Source organism: Vicia villosa, linkage group LG4, assembly GCF_029867415.1.
Source record: "Vicia villosa cultivar HV-30 ecotype Madison, WI linkage group LG4, Vvil1.0, whole genome shotgun sequence".
NCBI lineage: Eukaryota > Viridiplantae > Streptophyta > Magnoliopsida > Fabales > Fabaceae > Vicia > Vicia villosa.
In genome coordinates this window covers 54,184,441-54,210,252 of record NC_081183.1, presented here as the reverse complement: position 1 = coordinate 54,210,252, position 25,812 = coordinate 54,184,441, and the positions used below count along the sequence as shown (strand labels likewise).

The window sequence follows — 25,812 nt, the reverse complement described above, 5'->3', positions numbered from 1 at the left end:
TTCCTTTTCAGGATAAATATGTTAGTGGCGACTCTGTTAATTTTCGCGGTAGCGACAACAAGTTCTGCCCGATCACTTCGGGTAAACTCATAAGACAGCCGACCACGAGGGACCCTCGTGCCTGGTAAACAACCAGTTCGCGTGTCATCTAAATATCCGCCCCAGAAGGAGGAGTCTAATCCGCATAAGAACATCCTATAAATAGCCCTCTCCACACAGAGGGCAAGGTAATCTTTTCCACCCCCAAATTTTCTCACTATGTTGTACCGTGTGGAATACCTACTTACTTTGGCATAGGAGTGCCTTGCAGGTACAACCCCTTTTTTTCATCAATCATCCCGAACTTCAAGCCTTCATTGTTGTTGGCCATCTGATCCGCTCGATAAGATCAATGGCGCCGTCTATGGGAAAATCTAGCTCCCCCATTCCTTTTTCTTGCACCTTCTTGATCCATTTTTGCCTCCTGCAAGAACTCAGGGACCAAAGCTTTAATCAAATCATTACTCATGGCCGGCAATAACGAAGACTCCTCTTCATTAGACGCTTCAAAACTCATCAAAAATGAAATCTCCGTCGTTATACCTCCACCTAGGAGCACCGTACCTCGCGACGGTGCCTCAGCATCTCCCTCCCCAAGAGATCTCCGAGACGAGACATTCCAACGTCTCAAAGACACAGGCGGCAGAGACGACCACGAAGAAATTCTGGGCAACCCTTTTTCCTCCAAGGGTCAGACTCCCCCGGACCAGACCATGACCACCGTTCTGGCCGCTCTGGCTCAGACCAACGTGCTCATTAAGCAGCAAAACGATAGGATCGGGGCCCTTGAGCAGAAGCGCCGTTCAAAAACTCCCCCCGATCACAAACCTCATTCTCGGCGCGACGTAGTAACCAAGAAACGCCCTCGTTCCCCCTCCCCCAGGGAGAATGCGGGTCCTTCCTCCAAGAAAGGGTCAGGAGACCGTCACTCTCGGCGTCGATCACTATCCGCTCGGCCAAAAAGGAAGTCGAGATCGCCCCCAGCAAGGCACGACGACAACCGGAGGCGACGCAGGCGTAGCCACAGCCGATATTTCTCTCCGTCCACTAGCGACAAGGAAGAGGAGCGCCATGGTCCTTTATCCCACGCAATCTTAGAGGCTCCCATGCTGACCGGTCTTGAGAAGCCCCCTCCTTTGGGCACCTACGACGGGACCACAGATCCAGAAGAACATATATAGAACATCGACGGCCTTCTTGATTACAGAGGGGTGCCCGGGGCCATCAAATGCCGTTTGTTCCCTACCACCCTGCGCAAAGGAGCCATGACTTGGTATAAAAGTTTACCCGACAAATCCATCACTTCCTGGAAGGTGCTCGGAAAACTTTTCTCCAGGCACTTCACAGCCTCCCAGAGACACCCCAAATCTGAAGCCTCGTTGGAAGCCATCATCCAAGGAAAAGACGAGTCTTTGCGGGCTTATATTGAAAGATTCAACAAAGAAGTCGTGCAAGTGTCCACGACAGCCCATATGAAGAAATTCCTACTCGAGTGAGGTCTCCGACCACGCTCAGACTTCGCCAAGGCCGTCAAGATCGAAACACCCGCTACTCTGGACGAATTCTTCCTTAAAGCCCATGTGTACATACAGTATGAGGAGAAAGAAGCCGCTCACGCTGTCCGTAACTCCAGGCAAGAAGAGAGCAGTAAAAATGCCCGCCAAGATGATTCCCGCCAGGGAACAGACAAAAAGAAGGACGACAAAGGCCGGGACCCCAAGGATTACAAAACCCCAGTTGGCAAATTCCAAGAATCCACCCCGCAGAACGCTTCAAGGGAACGCTTCTTAAATGAATGCGCGAACGCCGAATTTCAGACGGGCAAGGTCTGTTTCCCAAAGACCATGCCAGCACGGCCAAACATGGATAAATCGAAGTTCTGCCGATTCCACAAAGGTCACGGGCACAACACTGAAGAATGCATCTATCTGAAGGACGCAATAGAGATATTAATACGGGAGGGACACCTGAAACAATACGCAAAGAAGCAAGAGGCTGCCAAAGAAGCTAAATCGATCACCGAGGAAAAGCCGTCGGAGGACACGCCCGCCATGCAAGTGGCCATGAGCGTCACCAGGCCTGAAGATTTTTACCTCCCTGATTGGGCCAAGTCAGCAACCACCCCGTCCCCTTACAGCTCTTGGGAAATGTTCCCGTCCGCCATGGTCATATCCGGCGGGGGATTCAGCAAGCTCACCGTCGGATCTGTAAAATGCAAATTCGACGAGCTGATCTCAGCCAGTGCAAACAAAGCCTCTATTCTCGACCACGCCAAAGGCAGCCCATCCTCCATATTCTTCTACAAAGAAGAGTTGCCCGGAGGAGCAACCAACGCAACCATTCCCCTTCTCATCCGGGCTCGGATGGCCAACTTTGATGTGCGGCGCATATTGGTCGTCCAAGGAAGTTCAGTGGACATCATGTACTCCCAACTATTCAAAACACTGCAACTTAATGACAGCCACCTCACCCCATACGTAGGATCAGACCTGCAAGGCTTCAACGACACGGTGACTAAGCCATGGGGTTTCGTGGAGCTCATAGTTTCAATCGGATCGGCGAAAACCACGAGGGCCGTTAAAGTCCAGTTCCTGGTCATCGACTGCCCATCGATATACCAGGGAATCCTTGAACGCCCAACCCTAGCCGAATTAATCGCGGTCCCCTCAACCGTGCACCTCAAGCTTAAATACTATACGACCAAAGGACAAGTCGCAATACTCAACGGTGATATTGAAGTGGCCAGGAGATGCTTCGAAGCCTCCGCCAAAGGCCTGAGCACGATAAAGACACCGGCCCAAGACAAAACAGCGACTAGCGCAGTCTCCGAGACCAACAAATTAATGTCCCGCATCGACACTGTCGACCTCGACAGTCGTTTTCAGGAAGAATCCGAGCAGAGCATAAACACAGGTACATCAGAAGGGATCCTCAGGCCAATTCCAGACGGAAACTTCGAACTCGTGGCCCTCCGAGAAGATCCAACCAAGGGAGTCAAGATCGGAGTGGACCTGCCGGACCTAGCCAAAAGACAACTCAAAGCTTGCCTCCGCGAAAACGCCGACCTATTCGCCTGGAGCACCGACGTGATGCCCGGGCTCGATCCAGAAGTAGCTTGCCATCACCTGACTATCGACCCCGCTTGCAAGGTCGTCGCTCAGAGAAGAAGAAAACAATCACCAGGGAAAACGGTTGTGGCCGAACTAGCTGTAAAAGACCTCCTAGAGGCCAAATTTATATCTGAGGCCAAGTATACCACTTGGCTCTCCAATGTCGTACTTGTTAAAAAATCAAATGGAAAATGGTGCATGTGCACTGACTACACCGATCTTAATAGGGCTTGCCCAAAAGATGCTTACCCTCTGCCCAATATAGATAAACTAGTCGATAATTTCGCCGGTTTTAAATTACTTTCATTTATGGACGCATACTCCGGGTACAATCAAATACCCATGGCTAAAATTGACAAGAAATACACGGCCTTCATGACCGAATCGGGTAACTACTATTACAACGTAATGCCCTTCGGTTCGAAAAATGTCGGCGCAACATACCAGCGCATGATGAACAAAGTGTTCCGAGCTGAAATAGGAGACATGCTCGAAGTCTATATGGACGATATGATCGTCAAATCCCAAAAAGAAACTGATCATGCCGCCCATCTCAAAAAGGTTTTCGAGCAAGCCCGAAAATGCAAGATGAGGTTCAACCCTGAGAAATGTACGTTCGGCGTTCGAGCAGGAAAATTCCTCGGTTTTTACTTAACGGAAAGAGGAATCGAAGCCAACCCGGATAAATGCAGGGATTTTTCGGATTTTCCCACCCCGAGCTCAAAAAAGTCAATCCAAACCCTGAACGGCATGCTCACGTCACTATCCAGGTTTGTGGCCAAATCCGCCCAACACGCCCTTCCCTTGTTTAGACTCTTGCGCAAGGAAACCATCTTCGAATGGACGGAAGAGTGTGAGCGCGCCTTCTCCCATCTCAAGCAAGCCCTTTCCAGCCCACCGGTCTTATCCCGGCCTGAGGCCGGAGAAATCCTATACCTCTATCTTGCCGTATCCACCAAGGCCGTCAGCGCGGCCCTAATACGAAAAACCCCAGAAGGCCAGAAACCCATTTACTTCACAAGCAAAGCACTCCAGGGCCCCGAGGTCAGATACCAACAAATCAAAAAGGTTGGAATCGCATTAATAACCGCAGCCCGGAGACTCAGGCACTATTTCCTAGCCTATACCATAGTCGTGCGAACCGAGCAACCCGTGAAACAATTGCTTGCACGCCCCGATATGGCCGGAAGGATGCTCCGTTGGTCATTAGAGCTTGCAGAGTTCGACATCAAGTATGAAGAAAGAAAATCCCTTAAGGCACGGGTCTTGGCAGATTTCATGGCCAAAATGGCCTTCCCCGAAACAACAAACAACAACGCCCGGAGATGGACCTTATACGTGGACGGAGCGTCAAGCTCAACTGGTACCGGAGCATGGATCATTCTAGAAAACGGGGAAGGAACCCTCATAGAAGTATCCCTCTCGCTCTCATTCCCAATGTCCAACAACCAAGCCGAGTATGAGGCCCTGCTTGCCGGACTGCGCCTCGCAAACTACTTAGAAGCCGAGGAAATTGAGGTATTCACTGACTCTCAACTGGTCGCATCCCATATCTCAGGCAAATATCAGGTCAAAAGCGAAGCCCTCGTTGAATATCTGGCCCTTATACGAGAAAGACTAACCCGATTCAGCAGCGCCAAAGTAAAACACATCCCAAGGGAACACAACTCCCGGGCAGACGTCCTATCGAAACTAGCTAGTACGAGGAAGAAAGGGGGCAACAAATCCGTAATCCAGGAAATATTGCCAAAACCCAACACTGAATCTTCATCCGTGCTAACACTCGTAAACGCGATAGGGGATGCGTCTTGCTGGATGACCCCCGTATATAATTACCTAACTAGCGACCTCCTGCCCACCGATCCCAAAGAGGCCTCCGTAATCGGAAGGAGAGCCTGCTCGTACGTCTTGGTCGAAAATCGCCTCTACCAACGAGGATTTTCCATACCCCTCCTCAAATGCATAGACGAGGGCACGGTTCCCCACATACTCCGAGAGATACACGAAGGAATCAACTCGCAACACTTAGGAGGGAGATCTCTCGCCCGGAAAGCCCTCTGAGTCGGATACTATTGGCCCACGATGCAAGACGACGCCAAGGAATACGTAAAGAAATGCGACAAGTGCCAGCGTTTTGGGGACATGCACCTTGCACCCCCCAACGAACTCAAGTCCTTGTCATCTCCATGGCCGTTCGCGTGGTGGGGCATGGATCTCCTCGGCCCGTTCATAACCGGGGGCAATCAGAATAAGTATCTAATAGTTGCGGTCGACTATTTCACTAAGTGGATCGAGGCCGAACCATTAGCCAAAATCACATCCCTAAACGTACTTCGCTTCTACAAAAGAAACATCCTCGCCCGGTTCGGGGTACCCTTGGCCATCATCACCGACAACGGCACCCAGTTCACCGATGGGCGTTTCCAAGAATTCGTCACAAAATTAGGAACCAAACAACATTTCGCATCAGTCGAGCATCCCCAAACAAACGGGAAAGCGGAGTCCGCTAACAGAGTAATTTTGAGGGGCCTCAAAAGAAGACTGGACGAAATAAAAAGGGGATGGATCGAAGAGCTACACAGCGTCCTTTGGGCCTATCGCACCACCCCACACTCCACCACCGGGGAGACCCCCTTCCGACTGACATACGGGACAGAGGCTGTGATCCCCGTCGAGATATACGTGCCCTCAAGACGCACCAAAGAGCCCCTCGAAACAGAGGGCAACATCGAGGCAATTAGAGAAGAGCTCGACCTGGTCGAAGAAATCCGAACCGGAGCCGCTCTACGCGAAGCCTCGCTCAAGCAAAAAATCACCCTAAGGCATGACGCAAAAGTCATTAAACGGGAATTCAAAGTAGACAACCTAGTGCTCAAAAGAAACCACAAAGATTCCCGAGAAGGCAAACTGGCCGCAAATTGGGAAGGCCCCTATCGCGTCCGAGCAAGGACAGAAAATGGGGCATACTACCTAGAGAATTTTCAAGGAGAAGAACTCGCTCGACCTTGGAACGCTGAAAAGTTCAAACAATACTACAGCTAAAAACACAGGTGCGGCCTGGTACACGCCGAGCACCTCTAACTGAAACAAAACGACAGAAGCCCTCTCTCTTAATCGAGCAGACACCTTGTCCTTCGGGGAACCCGAATACCGAGCATCCCCGTCGTAAACATGAAGCATGACGGAAGAACGCCCCGCTCGCGAGGGGACCGTTTACGCCATGAGCCCCGGATCTCAACACAACGAAATCCAAGACTCACCATATGCCATGCACATGTCCCCGGCACTCGACCACGGTTCCACATACTTGGCGATCAATACATTCTAAGTCGAGCAAACCTTCCAAATACGCAAAATGAACACAACAATAGTACTTTATTCATCGTTCATGAGAGTTACAAAACAAACATCAAATGAAAAGAAAACGCTTCACTCCTCCCGACGGGCAAACTCCTCCGAGTGAATATACTGATACCAATCCTCATCCCACTCGGTCTCGGAACCATTTGCGTCAACCACGACTCTCACACCAGACATCCGAGCCTGGGCGTCCGAACTCAGAGAACCTTGGGAAAGAGAAGCAGAGCCGGTCGAAGCCTTCATCTTCTCATTCACCCTCTTCACTCCACGAGAGTTTGAGGTTGAAGATACCTTTTTCCCTTTAGCACCACCCGTTCCTGAGAAAAAATGAAGAAAGAAAGGTCCATGAGACCTCCTTTTATAAAGGAAGAAAGGGAACAAAAAGCTTGGGAAACGAACAAGCATTTAATGAATAAAGACGTTGGGAACCAATAACACACCTCCCAAAAACTCAAAACGCATGCACACAAATTCCAAGGAAACCACCAAAAGCGTTAAAAACTATGTACTTTTAAATAAAGACGGGCAAAAAGCCCAAAGATGTGGCCAAATACGGCCATCAAGACCGAACTGGTAAATATACATACAAAATTAAAATGGGGGGCATACCCCCCAGAACATCATTACAAAATAAAGGCTCGCAGGCCTATCATTTGAACACTTATAACATAAAACCTTCAAGCACCTTCCTCCATGTGGACCTCCTCGGCTTCCTGAGTCGCTGGCCCCTCCCCGAAGACCGGAGAAACAATCTGATCACCCTCCACGCGATGATAAGGCCCGGTACCCTCGGTCACCAAATCCACCCTAGGATTTTTTAACTTGAGCTGGGTCACAGTAGAGTTATAGGTGTCCTCGGAAGCCGCTACACAATCGCTCCCCAAGACTCTGATATATTGGATCAGATCCGCCCGGGTTAAGAGAGCCCTCTCCTCTTCCGACTCATCCTCAGCAGGAGCTTGAGAACGGCGAAGAGAGGCCTTCCTTACCGAGGAGGACAACATCGCTCCATACAAAGTCTGGGAGAGCAAGGTGTATTGACCATGCACATCAGCCAGGGCATCCTCTTTCGCACTCAGACAAGCCTTCATGGATGCCAACTCTTCGCCCTGCTCCTTCAGCAGCTGCTCTCCGTCCATCAGAGCAGAGGTCTTCATCTCGACATCCTCCTCGAGCGTCACCAGGCCTGAAGATTTTTACCTCCCTGATTGGGCCAAGTCAGCAACCACCCCGTCCCCTCACAGCTCTTGGGAAATGTTCCCGTCCGCCATGGTCATATCCGGCGGGGGATTCAGCAAGCTCACCGTCGGATCTATAAAATGCAAATTCGACGAGCTGATCTCAGCCACTGCAAACAAAGCCTCTACTCTCGACCACGCCAAAGGCAGCCCATCCTCCATATCCTTCTACAAAGAAGAGTTGCCCGGAGGAGCACCCAACGCAACCATTCCCCTTCTCATCCGGGCTCGGATGGCCAACTTTGATGTGCGGCGCATATTGGTCGACCTAGGAAGTTCAGTGGACATCATGTACTCCCAACTGTTCAAAACACTGCAACTTAAGGACAGCCACCTCACCCCATACGTAGGATCAGACCTGCAAGGCTTCAACGGCACGGTGACTAAGCCATGGGGTTTCGTGGAGCTCATAGTTTCAATCGGATCGGCGAAAACCACGAGGGCCGTTAAAGTCCAGTTCCTGGTCATCGACTGCCCATCGATATACCAGGGAATCCTTGAACGCCCAACCCTAGCCGAATTAATCGCGGTCCCCTCAACCGTGCACCTCAAGCTTAAATACTATACGACCAAAGGACAAGTCGCAATGCTCAACGGTGATATTGAAGTGTCCAGGAGATGCTTCGAAGCCTCCGCCAAAGGCCTGAGCACGATAAAGACACCGGCCCAAGACAAAACAGCGACCAGCGCAGTCTCTGAGACCAACAAATCAATGTCCCGCATCGACACTGTCGACCTCGACAGTCGTTTTCAGGAAGAATCCGAGCAGAGCATAAACACAGGTACATCAGAAGGGATCCTCCGGCCAATTCAATACGGAAACTTCGAACTCGTGGCCCTCCGAGAAGATCCAACCAAGGGAGTCAAGATCGGAGTGGACCTGCCGGACCTGGCCAAAAGACAACTCAAAGCTTGCCTCCGCGAAAACGCCGACCTATTCGCCTGGAGCACCGCCGAGATGCCCGGGCTCGATCCAGAAGTAGCTTGCCATCACCTGACTATCGACCCCGCTTGCAAGGTCGTCGCTCAGAGAAGAAGAAAACAATCACCAGAGAAAACGGTTGCGGCCGAACTAGCTGTAAAGGACCTCCTAGAGGCCAAATTTATATCTGAGGCCAAGTATACCACTTGGCTCTCCAATGTCGTACTTGTTAAAAAATCAAATGGAAAATGGTGCATGTGCACTGACTACACCGATCTTAATAGGGCTTGCCCAAAAGATGCTTACCCTCTGCCCAATATAAATAAACTAGTCGATAATTTCGCCGGTTTTAAATTACTTTCATTTATGGACGCATACTCCGGGTACAATCAAATACCCATGGCTAAAATTGACAAGAAATACACGGCCTTCATGACCGAATCGGGTAACTACTATTACAACGTAATGCCCTTCGGTTCGAAAAACGCCGGCGCAACATACCAGCGCATGATGAACAAAGTGTTCCGAGCGGAAATAGGAGACATGCTCGAAGTCTATATGGACGATATGATCGTCGAATCCCAAAAAGAAACCGATCATGCCGCCCCTCTCAAAAAGGTTTTCGAGCAAGCCCGAAAATGCAAGATGAGGTTCAACCCTGAGAAATGTACGTTCGGCGTTCGAGCAGGAAAATTCCTCGGTTTTTACTTAACGGAAAGAGGAATCGAAGCCAACCCGGATAAATGCAGGGATTTTTCGGATTTTCCCACCCCGAGCTCAAAAAAGTCAATCCAAACCCTGAACGGCATGCTCACGTCACTATCCAGGTTTGTGGCCAAATCCGCCCAACACGCCCTTCCCCTGTTTAGACTCTTGCGCAAGGAAACCATATTCGAATGGACGGAAGAGTGTGAGCACGCCTTCTCCCATCTCAAGCAAGCCCTTTCCAGCCCACCGGTCTTATCCGGGCCTGAGGCCGGAGAAATCCTATACCTCTATCTCGCCGTATCCACCGAGGCCGTCAGCGCGGCCCTAATACGAGAAACCCCAGAAGGCCAGAAACCCATTTACTTCACAAGCAAAGCACTCCAGGGCCCCGAGGTCAGATACCAACAAATCAAAAAGGTTGGAATCGCATTAATAACCGCAGTCCGGAGACTCAGGCACTATTTCCTAGCCCATACCATAGTCGTGCGAACCGAGCAACCCGTGAAACAATTGCTTGCACGCCCCGATATGGCCGGAAGGATGCTCCGTTGGTCATTAGAGCTTGCAGAGTTCGACATCAAGTATGAAGAAAGAAAAGCCCTTAAGGCACAGGTCTTGGCAAATTTCATGGCCAAAATGGCCTTCCCCGAAACAACAAACAACAACGCCCGGAGATGGACCTTATACGTGGACGGAGCGTCAAGCTCAACTGGTACCGGAGCAGGGATCATTCTAGAAAATGGGGAAGGAACCCTCATAGAAGTATCCCTCTCGCTCTCATTCCCAATGTCCAACAACCAAGCCGAGTATGATGCCCTGCTTGCCGGACAGCGCCTCGCAAACTACTTAGAAGCCGAGGAAATTGAGGTATTCACTGACTCTCAACTGGTCGCATCCCATATCTCAGGCAAATATCAGGTCAAAAGCGAAGCCCTCGTTGAATATCTGGCCCTTATACGAGAAAGACTAACCCGATTCAGCAGCGCCAAAGTAAAACACATCCCAAGGGAACACAACTCCTGGGCAGACGTCCTATCGAAACTAGCTAGTACGAGGAAGAAAGGGGGCAACAAATCCGTAATCCAGGAAATATTGCCAAAACCCAGCACTGAATCTCCATCCGTGCTAACACTCGTAAACGCGATAGGGGATGCGTCTTGCTGGATGACCCCCGTATATAATTACCTAACTAGCGACCTCCTGCCCGCCGATCCCAAAGAGGCCTCCGTAATCGGAAGGAGAGCCTACTCGTACGTCTTGGTCGAAAATCGCCTCTACCAACGAGGATTTTCCATACCCCTCCTCAAATGCATAGACTAGGGCACGGTTCCCCACATACTCCGAGAGATACACAAAGGAATCAACTCGCAACACTTAGGAGGGAGATCTCTCACCCGGAAAGCCCTCTGAGCCGGATACTATTGGCCCACGATGCAAGACGACGCCAAGGAATACGTAAAGAAATGCGACAAGTGCCAGCGTTTTGGGACATGCACCTTGCACCCCCCAACGAACTCAAGTCCTTGTCATCTCCATGGCCGTTCGCGTGGTGGGGCATGGATCTCCTCGGCCCGTTCATAACCGGGGGCAATCAGAATAAGTATCTAATAGTCGCGGTCGACTATTTCACTAAGTGGATCGAGGCCGAACCATTAGCCAAAATCACATCCCTAAACGTACTTCGCTTTTACAAAAGAAACATCCTCGCCCGGTTCGGGGTACCCTTGGCCATCATCACCGACAACGGCACCCAGTTCACCGATGGGCGTTTCCAAGAATTCGTCATAAAATTAGGAACCAAACAACATTTCGCATCAGTCGAGCATCCCCAAACAAACGGGAAAGCGGAGTCCGCTAACAGAGTAATTTTGAGGGGCCTCAATAGAAGACTGGACGAAATAAAAAGGGGATGGATCGAAGAGCTACACAGCGTCATCTGGGCCTATCGCACCACCCCACACTCCACCACCGGGGAGACCCCCTTCCGACTGACATACGGGACAGAGACTGTGATCCCCGTCGACATATACGTGCCCTCAAGACGCACCGAAGAGCCCCTCGAAACGGAGGGCAACATCGAGGCAATTAGAGAAGAGCCCGACTTGGTCGAAGAAATCCGAACCGGAGCCGCTCTACGCGAAGCCTCGCTCAAGCAAAAAATCACCCTAAGGCATGACGCAAAAGTCATTAAACGGGAATTCAAAGTAGACAGCCTAGTGCTCAAAAGAAACCACAAAGATTCCCGAGAATGCAAACTGGCCGCAAATTGGGAAGGCCCCTATCGCGTCCGAGCAAGGACAGAAAATGGGGCATACTACCTAGAGAATTTTCAAGGAGAAGAACTCGCTTGACCTTGGAACGCTGAAAAGCTCAAACAATACTACAGCTAAAAACACAGGTGCGGCCTGGTACACGCCGAGCACCTCTAACTGAAACAAAACGACAGAAGCCCTCTCTCTTAATCGAGCAGACACCTTGTCCTTCGGGGAACCCGAATACCGAGCATCCTCGTCGTAAACATGTACCATGACGGAAGAACGCCCCGCTCGCGAGGGGACCGTTTACGCCATGAGCCCCGGAGCTCAACACAACAAAATCCAAGACTCACCATATGCCATGCACATGTCCCCGACACTCGACCACGGTTCCACATTCTTGGCGATCAATACATTCTAAGTCGAGCAAACCTTCCAAATACGCAAAATGAACACAACAATAGTACTTTATTCATCGTTCATGAGAGTTACAAAACAAACATCAAATGAAAAGAAAACGCTTCACTCCTCCCGACGGGCAAACTCCTCCGAGTGAAGATACTGATACCAATCCTCATCCCACTCGATCTCGGAACCATTTGCGTCAACCACGACTCTCACACCAGACATCCGAGCCTGGGCGTCCGAACTCAGAGAACCTTGGAAAAGAGAAGCAGAGCCGGTCGAAGCCTTCTTCTTCTCATTCACCCTCTTCACTCCACGAGAGCCCGAGGTTGAAGATACATTTTTCCCTTTAGCACCACCCATTCCTGAGAAAAAATGAAGAAAGAAAGGTCCATGAGACCTCCTTTTATAAAGGAAGAAAGGGAACAAAAAGCTTGGGAAACGAACAAGCATTTAATGAATAAAGACGTTGGGAACCAATAACACACCTCCCAAAAACTCAAAACGCATGCACACAAATTCCAAGGAAACCACCAAAAGCGTTAAAAACTAAGTACTTATAAATAAAGACGGGCAAAAAGCCCAAAGATGTGGCCAAATACGGCCATCAAGACCGCACTGGTAAATATACATACAAAATTAAAATGGGGGGCATACCCCCCAGAACATCATTACAAAATAAAGGCTCGCAGGCCTATCATTTGAACACTTATAACATAAAACCTTCAAGCACCTTCCTCCATGTGGACCTCCTCGGCTTCCTGAGTCGCTGGCCCCTCCCCGAAGACCGGAGAAACAATCTGATCACCCTCTGTAACGCCCCGAATTTAATTAATTAATTAATTAAATTATTTAAGAATTTAATCATTGGATTTAATCGAAGTTCGAGGATCAATCGGAATTGTCGGTATTATTTTAGGAAGCGTATTTGGATTATTAAGTTAAAGTTGGATTTTATTCGGTTAGTCGGAGAATTAATAAAGTTGATTTCGTTGAAGAAATAATATTCTTATTAATATTGGACTATTTGTATTTAATTCGAATTTTATCGACGAAGTCGGAATTATTTTATTAAGTTGGCATGGTAATTAATCGGATTAATTTGGTGAAATAAAGTTGAAGTGTTATTTTATTAATGAGCTTAAAAATAACTTTGGATTTAATTTGAGTTGTTGTGAAGTAAGGAGGAGGTATGTAACTTAGGCCCAACTATGTTGGATTTAGAATTGGAAGAAGGAAGAACTATCATAACACAAAGAGGAATAGGGTTTGGAGGAGAGGTGAAGAAGAGAGCCATGGCGGAAGAGAAAAGCCAGAGGAAGTCCAATTTTCGCAGCAAGTTTCTGCAGTGAGACACCTTAGTAAAACGGACGCTTCTCCCAATCCAACCGTTGGATCGTCGTGGTTCTTGGACACAACGTTCCAGACTCGTAGAGGTAACTTCTGACCGGAGCGATTTTCGTTTTGATGATTTTAAGTCCGTCTGACAAAGAGATTTCCGAACAGGTTTTTGTTGCGTCTCTGCACGTTGTTAGAAAAGATTTTCGGAGAAAAGATGGAAGCGGCAGCATAAGCTATGGCAACCGGGAGAGTAGACAAATCTCATATCCAAGGTAAGGGTGGGGTTCTAGCTCTATAAACAGGATTATGATGAATGATATGTGGGGGTTATGGTTGTATGATTGCCTCTGTTTCGTGTGTTGTGATTGTATTGTTGAATGTTGAAATTGATTGACGTCGGTGAATAAGGTTATAAAAGTTCAATCAATGGTGGTGGAAAATTAACCTAGGGTTTATAATTATTATTATTGAGGAATTAGTTGCAGAAAATTGCTAGATGTTGTCAGTAAAGTATTTTTTTGGCACTTTAGAGTTGTAGAGATTATTATAGAATTATTTAGAGTTCTTGGAAACTCTGTCGAGTTATAATTATTAATTATTATAAATTTTCACGAGTTAAGAGTATAGAATAAGTTAATAAAAATATTTTGTTAGAGTGTTGAATGAGTATGAAATTATTATGACGTTGTTGTATATTAGTTGTTTCGTGCATTATGTTGAATACGATGGGCTGCTATTTTCTTTGGGATTTATCAGTGATGTGTATGTTGCTATATTTTGTTGTTTTATGCGAAGTTGCAGGATGTTTCAGTGACGATATTTACCACTTATTATTGGTAAATGAATTGGTGATATAGGCTTATGCCTGGCGACGAGGATTTGTTGTTTATGTTGTATGTTGTGTGATGTGCATTATCGAGTTACATATTTTGGCGACGGCCTGGATTGGCAAATTAGCGACGAAGGCTTATGCCTTGATGCCTCTGTTTAACTGGCAATTGGCGATGGGGGCTGAAGCCCTGGGTACCACATGCATATGCACAGTTGTGTCTCATTTGAAGTGACATGAGTTGATTTTTGCGATGTGAAGTGATTTATAGTTTTATGACTGTGAAGTGATAATTTTGTATGATTTAATCCTAATATATTATTTATCATACGCTTGTTTATATTGTTGGATATCTCACCCCTTCTGAATGATGTTTCCCTACCATGGGAAATGGACAGGTACTCAAGATAGCGGTGGGAGTTTGAAGTGATTTTATGAAGTCTTTAGTTGCTGTTAGTTCGAGTTGGGTCTTGCTCTGATACGTAGCACTCGGGGGGATGAACGATTGTCTTTTAATTGTTGTTATAACTATAAGTTGTTAACTTTTAAGTGGAATTTATGAAGTAATATGATGTTGGTGAAGTTGTTTTAGTTTAATAAAAATATTATGCGAAGTGAAGTTGAATAATTGATATTATTATTATTAATAAAAGTTGTTTTTATTTTTTAAAAGAGTAAACAGGTTTTATCGGTTCATCCGAGTTATGTGCTATGTATCTATGATATATGTGATTAAGTTGTTTGTTGTTTTACGTTGAATGTGACATCCCAATTGTATGTTGAATTTCCGCACTCTGATTTTATTAAATATTCGTTGGGTAGATTTGGGGTGTTACAATTGGTATCAGAGCAGGTCGGTCTGTCCGGCCAGTGTTGTCTAATATTATTTATCCTTTTGTATGCGACAAGTGCGTGAAACACTGTCGGTACTTGTTTATTTTATAGTTGTTGGTTGCAGGAGTTGGCTCGAAGCTAAGTGGGGGAGAAGCGGTGCTTCTCGGATCTATTCAGTTGTAAGATGTTGGTGTGCTGCAGTTGGCTACAGTGCAAGTATTGTTTAAGTTGTGTTGTTTTCCGAGGTAACATGGATTTAAGATTTTAATTGTTTGACAAGTTGGAGCGTCTTGAATGAAGAAAGGATGTTTGTAGATCTTGGAAGCAAGAGAGATAGATGGAACTTATGTCCATCAACCTCAAATTCTGATTTTTGCAATTATGGAACAGTTGTCAGTAAAAGGGGCATAACTTTTTACTCGTGATTCTGATTGAAGCGATTCTGGACTTTTTGAAAAGCTTACGAAATTTCCTATAGTTTGCATATAAGATTAATCTTCAGGAAATTTGTGAAGAGGAAGAAAAGTGCATTTTAATATTTGGGTCTGATGCTGATTTTTGGAAAATTCTGCATACGGGAATTCTGGACCAGTCCCATTGCAAGGATGATAACTTTATACTCGTAAATCGGATTTAAGCGATTCTCGAAGTTCTGGAATCTACATGAAATTACCTTCATTTTGGAATATAATTTTGTGTTTGGGAGGTCTGTATTGAAAGAGATAAGTGTGTTTGAAGTTTGGTGATTCTTGCTGAAAATTTGGAAAAAGTTGTAGAAGTTGTTGGGAAGTTTTGAATTGTGAGTTAGGATCGGAAATGCGAGTCGGTGAGTACAATTGGGAAAAGAACACTATTAATGTTGGTAATGATGGTTTATATTCCAATATCGTTGTCGGCTGTCTATTGACAAATTGAGGACTTAATCACCCTTAATCTCTTGTTGATAGTGGACGAAAATTGTGTTGGATGGTATAGACATATCTTGCTATCTTGATGGTGAGTAAAGTGATGGATGCTATAAGGAGAATCTTGTTGATAAGAGTATTTTGTGATGTTGTATAGTCAAGTATAAGCGAGGTTGAGGATGGTTGTGTCGGATAGATTTTCGAGGACGAAAATATTCAAGTGGGGGAGAGTTGTAACGCCCCGAATTTAATTAATTAATTAATTAAATTATTTAAGAATTTAATCATTGGATTTAATCGAAGTTCGAGGATCAATCGGAATTGTCAGTATTATTTTAGGAAGCGTATTTGGATTATTAAGTTAAAGTTGGATTTTATTCGGTTAGTCGGAGAATTAATAAAGTTGATTTCGTTGAAGAAATAATATTCTTATTAATATTGGACTATTTGTATTTAATTCGAATTTTATCGACGAAGTCGGAATTATTTTATTAAGTTGGCATGGTAATTAATCGGATTAATTTGGTGAAATAAAGTTGAAGTGTTATTTTATTAATGAGCTTAAAAATAACTTTGGATTTAATTTGAGTTGTTGTGAAGTAAGGAGGAGGTATGTAACTTAGGCCCAACTATGTTGGATTTAGAATTGGAAGAAGGAAGAACTATCATAACACAAAGAGGAATAGGGTTTGGAGGAGAGGTGAAGAAGAGAGCCATGGCGGAAGAGAAAAGCCAGAGGAAGTCCAATTTTCGCAGCAAGTTTCTGCAGTGAGACACCTTAGTAAAACGGACGCTTCTCCCAATCCAACCGTTGGATCGTCGTGGTTCTTGGACACAACGTTCCAGACTCGTAGAGGTAACTTCTGACCGGAGCGATTTTCGTTTTGATGATTTTAAGTCCGTCTGACAAAGAGATTTCCGAACAGGTTTTTGTTGCGTCTCTGCACGTTGTTAGAAAAGATTTTCGGAGAAAAGATGGAAGCGGCAGCATAAGCTATGGCAACCGGGAGAGTAGACAAATCTCATATCCAAGGTAAGGGTGGGGTTCTAGCTCTATAAACAGGATTATGATGAATGATATGTGGGGGTTATGGTTGTATGATTGCCTCTGTTTCGTGTGTTGTGATTGTATTGTTGAATGTTGAAATTGATTGACGTCGGTGAATAAGGTTATAAAAGTTCAATCAATGGTGGTGGAAAATTAACCTAGGGTTTATAATTATTATTATTGAGGAATTAGTTGCAGAAAATTGCTAGATGTTGTCAGTAAAGTATTTTTTTGGCACTTTAGAGTTGTAGAGATTATTATAGAATTATTTAGAGTTCTTGGAAACTCTGTCGAGTTATAATTATTAATTATTATAAATTTTCACGAGTTAAGAGTATAGAATAAGTTAATAAAAATATTTTGTTAGAGTGTTGAATGAGTATGAAATTATTATGACGTTGTTGTATATTAGTTGTTTTGTGCATTATGTTGAATACGATGGGCTGCTATTTTCTTTGGGATTTATCAGTGATGTGTATGTTGCTATATTTTGTTGTTTTATGCGAAGTTGCAGGATGTTTCAGTGACGATATTTACCACTTATTATTGGTAAATGAATTGGTGATATAGGCTTATGCCTGGCGACGAGGATTTGTTGTTTATGTTGTATGTTGTGTGATGTGCATTATCGAGTTACATATTTTGGCGACGGCCTGGATTGGCAAATTAGCGACGAAGGCTTATGCCTTGATGCCTCTGTTTAACTGGCAATTGGCGATGGGGGCTGAAGCCCTGGGTACCACATGCATATGCACAGTTGTGTCTCATTTGAAGTGACATGAGTTGATTTTTGCGATGTGAAGTGATTTATAGTTTTATGACTGTGAAGTGATAATTTTGTATGATTTAATCCTAATATATTATTTATCATACGCTTGTTTATATTGTTGGATATCTCACCCCTTCTGAATGATGTTTCCCTACCATGGGAAATGGACAGGTACTCAAGATAGCGGTGGGAGTTTGAAGTGATTTTATGAAGTCTTTAGTTGCTGTTAGTTCGAGTTGGGTCTTGCTCTGATACGTAGCACTCGGGGGGATGAACGATTGTCTTTTAATTGTTGTTATAACTATAAGTTGTTAACTTTTAAGTGGAATTTATGAAGTAATATGATGTTGGTGAAGTTGTTTTAGTTTAATAAAAATATTATGCGAAGTGAAGTTGAATAATTGATATTATTATTATTAATAAAAGTTGTTTTTATTTTTTAAAAGAGTAAACAGGTTTTATCGGTTCATCCGAGTTATGTGCTATGTATCTATGATATATGTGATTAAGTTGTTTGTTGTTTTACGTTGAATGTGACATCCCAATTGTATGTTGAATTTCCGCACTCTGATTTTATTAAATATTCGTTGGGTAGATTTGGGGTGTTACACCCTCCACGCGATGATAAGGCCCGGTACCCTCGGTCACCAAATCCACCCCAGGATTCTTTAACTTGAGCTGGGTCACAGTAGAGTTATAGGTGTCCTCGGCAGCCGCTACACAATCGCTCCCCAAGACTCTGATATATTGGATCAGATCCGCCCGGGTTAAGAGAGCCCTCTCCTCTTCCGACTCATCCTCAGCAGGAGCTTGAGAACGGCGAAGAGAGGCCTCCCTTACCGAGGAGGACAGCATCGCTCCATACAGAGTCCGGGAGAGCAAGGTGTATTGACCTTGCACATCAGCCAGGGCATCCTCTTTCGCACTCAGACGAGCCTTCATGGATGCCAACTCTTCGCCCTGCTCCTTCAGCAGCTGCTCTCGGTCCATCAGAGCAGAGGTCTTCATCTTGACATCCTCATCGAGCAATCTCACTGCCTCCACAGACAAAGGGGCCGAGCGAGCATAGAGAGTAGCCATCTCTAAAACCCGAACCAAGGATGAAGCATCCTGCACAAGGAACCTCTGACAAACAGAGGGCTCCAAACCCTTGATATGAAGAGACTCAGCACGGGGAATGGTCAAAGAGGGCCCTCCCTCGAAGAACCGGGGCTGGAGAAAGCACGAAGGAATGGTAAAGATATCACCGACCTCCTCCTGAGTTAGATCCACGACCTCAATCCTCTGTCGCTTGCGGCGAACCAATGCATCTGGATCCGGCTGCGGACGAAGAGGAGAAGGAAGTACCGTGATAGGCCTCAAAGACTCGCCCTGATTAGAAGCCCTCAAAGGGGAACCAACAGCAGCAGCAGAAGAAGAGGAAGCACCCGAACCTGCGACCGGGTACCTCTGCACAACTGCCAACCTAGGACCAGCACTCTTCTTAACGATCCCCTTTATCTTGCTCGCTTGCCTGAGCATCCGGTCATGACGTGCACGATCCATTGAATCTGCAAAGTAAATGAAAACATGAGAAGTCAGCCCATCGAAAAATGACTACGAAAAAGAAAAAAGCTATAAAAACAATGGAGGCAAATCAAAAAACGGGGCAAGAAGGAAGGGGAAAATACCCAGGTAGGTAAAAGCCCCCTCATCAGTTCCCTCAGCCAAAAGTTCCTTTATGCTAATCACTCCCGGTTCCCTAATAAGTTGCCTGTCTTCGCCAACAACGGGTATCCCCGATCGATCCACTTTGGCGACCGGAGGAAGGCCTTGCACGAACTTCTGGAGAATATCATAATCTCCCCGAGCATCTTCATCCAAGTATGAAAGCTTAGTAATGTACTGGTCGGTACCTGTTAGCTGAAGATTTCGTTTGGGAAGAATATCTTTCGAAGTTTAAAATTCGAAGGAAGATGGTTACTGATGACCATCTTTGAGATCAAAAATGGCTACTGATGGCCATGTTCGAAAATGTTGGTTTAAGTTGGAATGAAGATAGTTCGTATTGAAGCTAAGTTCGAAAAGAATTATCTTTAGGGACTTAAACGTTTTACGAAATATGCATAGTACTGATGCTTAGCATATTTCCGTGGTATTCTTGATTCTGATTACTTTGCCACGCGTCGAAAGAGGATTCAGGCGGGATGATTTGAATTTCGAAGTAGTTTATGTAATCGCACGAAGACAGATGGCATCCCTGGATTTTCTGCAGGTAACGTGGCATTAGATTAGTGTAGGACCGTTAGGGTCGAAATTAGTATAAATAAGGGTTCTTAATGTTAGGATTCCGTGTGTTCATTTTGTATAAATCACTCACATATTGCTCAAGTATCAAGTCTTAAGAGAACGAGTTTCGCTGAGAAATGAACGTATGACACCACCATCAATTTAAATACATTTGTATTTTCCTTTATTCAAGTATCTTTCGATATTATTGCATTTCGTTTACTTCCTGCCATTTACATTCCTGCACTCTTTATTTTCGTTCTATTTAATTTCGAAGCATTTAAGTTTATGTACTTTAAGATTCTTGCACTTTATAGTTTTGTCTTATATTTTATCTTTATTTCATCTTTCGCTGATCTTGTATTTGCGTGTATAACAAGGTGATTGTTAATCTTTATTTCTTTGATTAAACATTTCTTATTTCGAGACTAGCCAACCATAGACATGATTCGAACTATCATGAATAACCACCTTTTTGACTATGTCCTAGGATCAATCTAGTCGATCCTGCGAGTAACCAAATCATATTTATTATAGTTTGGAAGAATAGCGGTTGTTTACCGGAAATCACCGTAAACAAATTAGCACGCCCAGTGGGACAGTGTCAAACAGATTGTTATTAATTGATTGCTTTGTTTTGTCTAGAAAATATCAAGACCTTGTATGAACCTTAGGAACGGTAAATTAACCAACAGTGCACAGCCGATTCCTAAACGAAGGTACAACAAGAAAATGGTCAATGCGGCCAGTGCAGGGGGAGATCAGGATCCCCCACAAGGGTCAGGAACAGTAGCGGAAAGTTCTTCACATGTTTCGACTTCTGCTCCAGAAACCCAGGCTATACCGGTTTCGACGGAATCTGATCCTATAGGTAATTCCCAGGCGATACTTGAAAATACTACAGGGACGACAGGAACACTCCCAGTTTCGAGTTCGACTTCTACCCCTTCATTAACAGGTGCAGGCGAGATACCACATTTCGCAACTAATACTACAAATCAGATGTTTACCCCAAGACCACCACCTGCCTCAGAGATGTGGAGATCCAATTTCCAATACGGAATGCCACCTTCATACATGACAGGATTAGGAGGAGCGAGGCCTACATACACTACAACTAACCCAACATCGTTTTCGCCTAATGTTGGTTCGATAGGTCGAAGCGGGCAAAATACGGGTTTCTCTGCCCAAGTACCCCCTTTTACCACAAATAGTCAAGCAGCATTTCGACAAGAAATGGATGCAAGTAACCATGATATGTTAGTAAATCTTGCCAAAGAATTGGGGTCTGTAATTCTGGAATCAGATATGTGATGTCGAAGAGGATGTCACGATACTACCTATCTGAGCAATTCTATAATGATAAACAAGAATTCGAAATAGACTAATAACAAATAACTCGAGTGATTTGTTAACCCAGTTCGATGCAAACACATCTACGTCTGGGGGCTACCAAGCCAGGGAGGAAGTCCACTATAAGTAGTATCAATTCAGAGTAATACACATCAAGACTACACCTTTCACTTAATATCTACCCAATGCAACTTCAATCTAAACTACTTAGATCAGAGATCCTACTCGCTCCCCCTCAATCACAGCAGTGATGAATAACACTCAACGAATATCAATAGAAGACACACTTCAAGGACACAACTTGATCTTGCTTAAAAGCTTCAATCAAGTACAATGGTACTCTTGCTTAAAAGCTTCAAGTACTCCTTAAAACTCATACAAAAAAAAACACCAAGACCAAGACAATCATCATGATGATTGTTTGGCTTACAAGAAAGCTAGACCTTGAAGACCCTAATTAGGAAAACCTCTTAAAACATCTATTCAACAACTGTGCACGGTCTGCAGCTTCTTCATAAAATATATAGCCCTCAAAACGCAGCAGCTGGGCCTTGGATCCAAATTAGTCTTTAACCTAATTAAACTAATTTCCACAAATCAAGGAACCAAAATAAAAGCAATCAAAGACGTCCTTGAGATATCCAATCAGATCATAATCTAATATTTCCAAGTAAAGCTCAGCCCAATATTTCCAAGTAACGCGCATATCTTAACAGATCACACCTACAGAATTAGTAACAGAAAAATATGAAGCAGCTTCGGATGTCATGACATCGGCCTTGACATCAGGTAAAGGCCTGAACAAATAAAGACTTCACTACAGTAGAATGCATGTCATGACATCAGTTTTAACATGATAAAATCACAATGAGTTTTACCAAAAATTACAGCCAATCAACAACATCTACAAACTCCCCCTTTGGCAAATTTTTGGCTAAAACAAGAATAAATGTAACCAAACAATATCAGAGCACAAGCAGCAGATCACAACACCAAGAATACAGAAAAATAAATTCTGTAGCAAGGGTAAACAACAACCAGCTTGTTTAACCACCAGAGAAACCAGAAAACAGCTATTTAAACATCTGTTACAGAATACCAATATCCATTGTCAAAGGGACCAGAAGACACCAAAATAAAACATCCACAGAAAACACCAAAATAAACATCCAAATTACTCCCCCTTTTTAGCCATAAAAGGAGCCAAACCAAAAACAAGAGTACAAAATGAGAAACACTAAGTCAACCACAAGAGAAACAGCATGAAAGATGTAGGGATAATCTTCAGATCCATCAGTTTCTTCATCACTAGAGCCACCAGTCTCTTCACCAGCATCACTACTCCCAGGCTCTCCAGCACCTTTACTATCCTCAGCCTCTTCATCATCACCACTATCACCACTATTGTCTTCATCATTACTTTCATCTGCAGACTGCTCAAGGCTTTGAATGAGCTTTTCAAGCTTCATCTTCCTATTGTCCAACTCTTTACAAGTCTCTTTCAGCTCAGCACTAAGAGAGGATTTTGAGACAGATTTGCTGGTTTGTGATGTCCCATCAGATGTTATGTCATCTGACCTTTGAAGCAGCTTATAGTGGAATGACAAGGCACTCTCCCTCTTGCACACAAAGTCTTTAGCTTTCAGTATCCCAGGGAACTGGTTAAGAATTATCCCACATATCAGGGATGGAAAGGCAATGGGCATCTTTGTAGCAGAGGTACCAGCATGCTTCATAATTTGATCAAATATGTAAGTCCCATAATCAAACTTAGTCTTGGTTCCCACTGCATATATGAATCTACCTAGTCTCACTGCAATGGTAGATGTATGATTGGTTGGCACCCAGTTAGCAGCACCAATTTTGTGTAGCAATGCATACCTGACAGTAAGAAGACTAGCAGGCAATTTACTCTTTATGGGCCACTTCTTAACCTTACCACCAGTGATAACTTTGCAGACCTCATTGTCAGTCACTTCAAGATCAGGTTGAGCCTCATCATCCCTACCTAGATAGAGATTGACAACAGTTGGGGAGAATTCTACACATTTTCTTCTAACATATACCTTATGAAAATCCTCAGCTTTCCCATCAGCACAATCTTGAGACAAATTAACTATAAACTCCTTCACAAGCATTTCATAGCATTTAGAAAAATGAGTAACAGTTTTAAGCAAACCTGCAGATTTGATGAGCTTCATGACCTCTTGACATTCCAGAGCATCATTTGCAAGTTCTCTTTCCAGAGCCAACCTTATTTGATAAACGAACTTCCACTGGATAGCATTTGAAGCATAGTGCAGATAAATGTTGTCCAAGGGAACATCACGAACCTTTGTGGAGGATTTTGTGACAGCAATCTTCTTCTTTGAAGGGATGTCAGGGACATCACTTAGGACATTGTCTTCGGAGTCAGAAACACTTCTTTCTTTTCTCTTCTTCACATCAACCTTGCTCCCAGTTCTTGAAGGTTCAGCAGAGACCTTCTTGATCTTTTCTTTGGTGGCATTCTTTAGAGGAGCAACTTTAGTCTTGGGAGGATGTTGATCATCAACCTGCTTTCCCCTTCGAGCCTTGACTCTGTTGGAAATGCTAGAGATGAGGTCATCATCAGCAATGTCAATAGGATCATCAAGATTATCCAGATCCACCACATCATTTGCATTGTCAGTAGGGCGAGTAGGCTTCTCTTTAGGAGAAGTAGCAGTGACCTCTTCAGCTTTCCCCGTTTCAAAAATCTCTGCATCTTTATCTTCAGATGCTTCAACTTCTTTATCATGAGAACTCTCAACAATGTTAGCTTCAGATGTTTCGACATCAACATGATCTTTGCTAGCATCAACTTGATCGTCTTTGCTGTTCTCAGGAGCAGGAGCTTGAGCTAAAGGAACAGATATTCCTTCTACCTTGTGACCTTCATTCAAGATTCTCGTGACAAGACCTGCGATCGCATTGTGAACATAAGCAGAGCCCTCTTTATCCCTAGCAGAAAACATTTCTGGAATAGACCCACCGGTTGATTTTCTTACATGCATCTTTCTTGGTATACTACCAACAGGATCAGTAGGCGGCACGGAGTTCAATGGCACAACATCTAGCGCAACATCCTGATCACCCACCATATTTGGTGCCCTAGAGTCGGATGCAGTTTCAGAGCGTGAAGTAGTCTTCTTTGAAGGAGAAATCTGAGACATGCTGAGAGTGAATGAAATGATGGAGGAGGGTTTGTGAGTGCAACGAATCAGTGAGGTAGAGTGAATGCCGAAAATAGGTTTTGTGGGAATGGGAACCGTTTGGAAAGAGTTAAAACGAGAGGGAAAATACACTTTGATATGTAATGATAACAAATATTTGGAGAGTAGAATATTGTTGGCCCCACACCCAGTTAATTGCTATAATCCCTCATAAAGGCAAATGCCAAGCTTACTTCTCAAATTTTCAAATTGATTAGCATCCAAAGCTTTTGTTAAAATATCAGCCAGTTGAAGGTTAGTAGCAACATGTTCCAAGGAAATTACTTTATCTTCAACAAGATCTCTTATGAAGTGATGCCTAATATCAATGTGCTTGGTCCTGCTATGCTGGATAGGATTCTTTGAGATATTAATGGCACTTAGGTTGTCACAATATAATGTCATGACATCTTGTGTGACATTATATTCTATTAACATTTGTTTCATCCAAACAAGCTGAGAACAACTGCTTCCTGCTGCAAAGTATTCTGCCTCTGCAGTAGATAGGGATACACAATTTTGTTTCTTGCTGAACCATGAGATGAGGTTATTCCCCAAGAAGAAACATCCTCCTGAAGTACTTTTTCTGTCATCAGCACTTCCAGCCCAGTCTGCATCACAATATCCAGTGAGAATTGGTTCACACCCATGAGAGTAGAGCATACCATACTCACAAGTACCATTCACATATTTCAGAATCCTCTTGACTTGATTTATGTGACTGATCTTGGGTTCTGCTTGATATCTAGCACACACCCCAACAGCAAAAGCAATATCAGGCCTACTAGCTGTGAGATACAGCAGGCTTCCTATCATGCTTCTATACAAGCTTTGATCAACATTTGTGCCCTTTTCATCTTTGGACAATTTTAAATGAGTAGGTGCAGGAGTTCTTTTGTGACTAGCATTCTCCATCCCAAATTTTTTGACAATGTTTTTGGCATACTTGCTCTGAGAGAGAAAAATTGAGTCTTCCATCTGTTTAACTTGCAGTCCAATAAAGTAAGTTAATTCTCCAACTAGACTCATTTCAAATTATGATTACATCTGGTCAACAAAATGTTTAATCATCGTGTCTGACATCCCACCAAACACAATATCATCCACATAGATTTGAGCAATCAGGATCTTTCCTCCTTCATCTTTAACAAAGAGAGTTTTATCTATCCCTCCTTTCCTGTAACCATTACTAGTA

At 44.5% G+C, this 25,812-nt stretch overlaps 3 protein-coding genes across 3 annotated transcripts; 2 read left to right on the top strand and 1 right to left on the bottom strand.

Annotated features, from left to right (window-relative positions):
* Positions 1–1,304: 1,304 nt before the first annotated feature.
* Positions 1,305–5,210, top strand: LOC131597217 (uncharacterized). Its single transcript, XM_058869927.1, has 3 exons — positions 1,305–1,493; positions 1,632–3,289; positions 3,377–5,210. Exons 1-3 carry the CDS (start codon positions 1,305–1,307, stop codon positions 5,208–5,210), a joined length of 3,681 nt encoding a protein of 1,226 aa, XP_058725910.1.
* A 2,568-nt stretch (positions 5,211–7,778) lies between these two features.
* On the top strand, positions 7,779–10,697 carry LOC131597216 (uncharacterized). Its single transcript, XM_058869926.1, has 2 exons — positions 7,779–8,866; positions 8,954–10,697. Exons 1-2 carry the CDS (start codon positions 7,779–7,781, stop codon positions 10,695–10,697), a joined length of 2,832 nt encoding a protein of 943 aa, XP_058725909.1.
* An 11,874-nt stretch (positions 10,698–22,571) lies between these two features.
* LOC131597215 (uncharacterized) lies at positions 22,572–24,578 on the bottom strand. Its single transcript, XM_058869925.1, has one exon. The coding sequence runs from the start codon at positions 24,576–24,578 to the stop codon at positions 22,572–22,574; it is 2,007 nt and encodes a 668-aa protein (XP_058725908.1).
* Positions 24,579–25,812: the final 1,234 nt, after the last annotated feature.

Bases quoted from the DNA above. Each gene is read 5' to 3' on its own strand.
- LOC131597217 (XM_058869927.1), top strand. From the start codon at position 1,305: ATGACTTGGTATAAAAGTTTACCCGACAAATCCATCACTTCCTGGAAG. The intron at 1,494-1,631 runs GTGTCCACGACA...GTGTACATACAG, and splicing joins TCAACAAAGAAGTCGTGCAA to TATGAGGAGAAAGAAGCCGC. The intron at 3,290-3,376 runs GTATACCACTTG...CGATCTTAATAG, and splicing joins AAATTTATATCTGAGGCCAA to GGCTTGCCCAAAAGATGCTT.
- LOC131597216 (XM_058869926.1), top strand. From the start codon at position 7,779: ATGGTCATATCCGGCGGGGGATTCAGCAAGCTCACCGTCGGATCTATA. The intron at 8,867-8,953 runs GTATACCACTTG...CGATCTTAATAG, and splicing joins AAATTTATATCTGAGGCCAA to GGCTTGCCCAAAAGATGCTT.
- LOC131597215 (XM_058869925.1), bottom strand. From the start codon at position 24,578: ATGTCTCAGATTTCTCCTTCAAAGAAGACTACTTCACGCTCTGAAACT.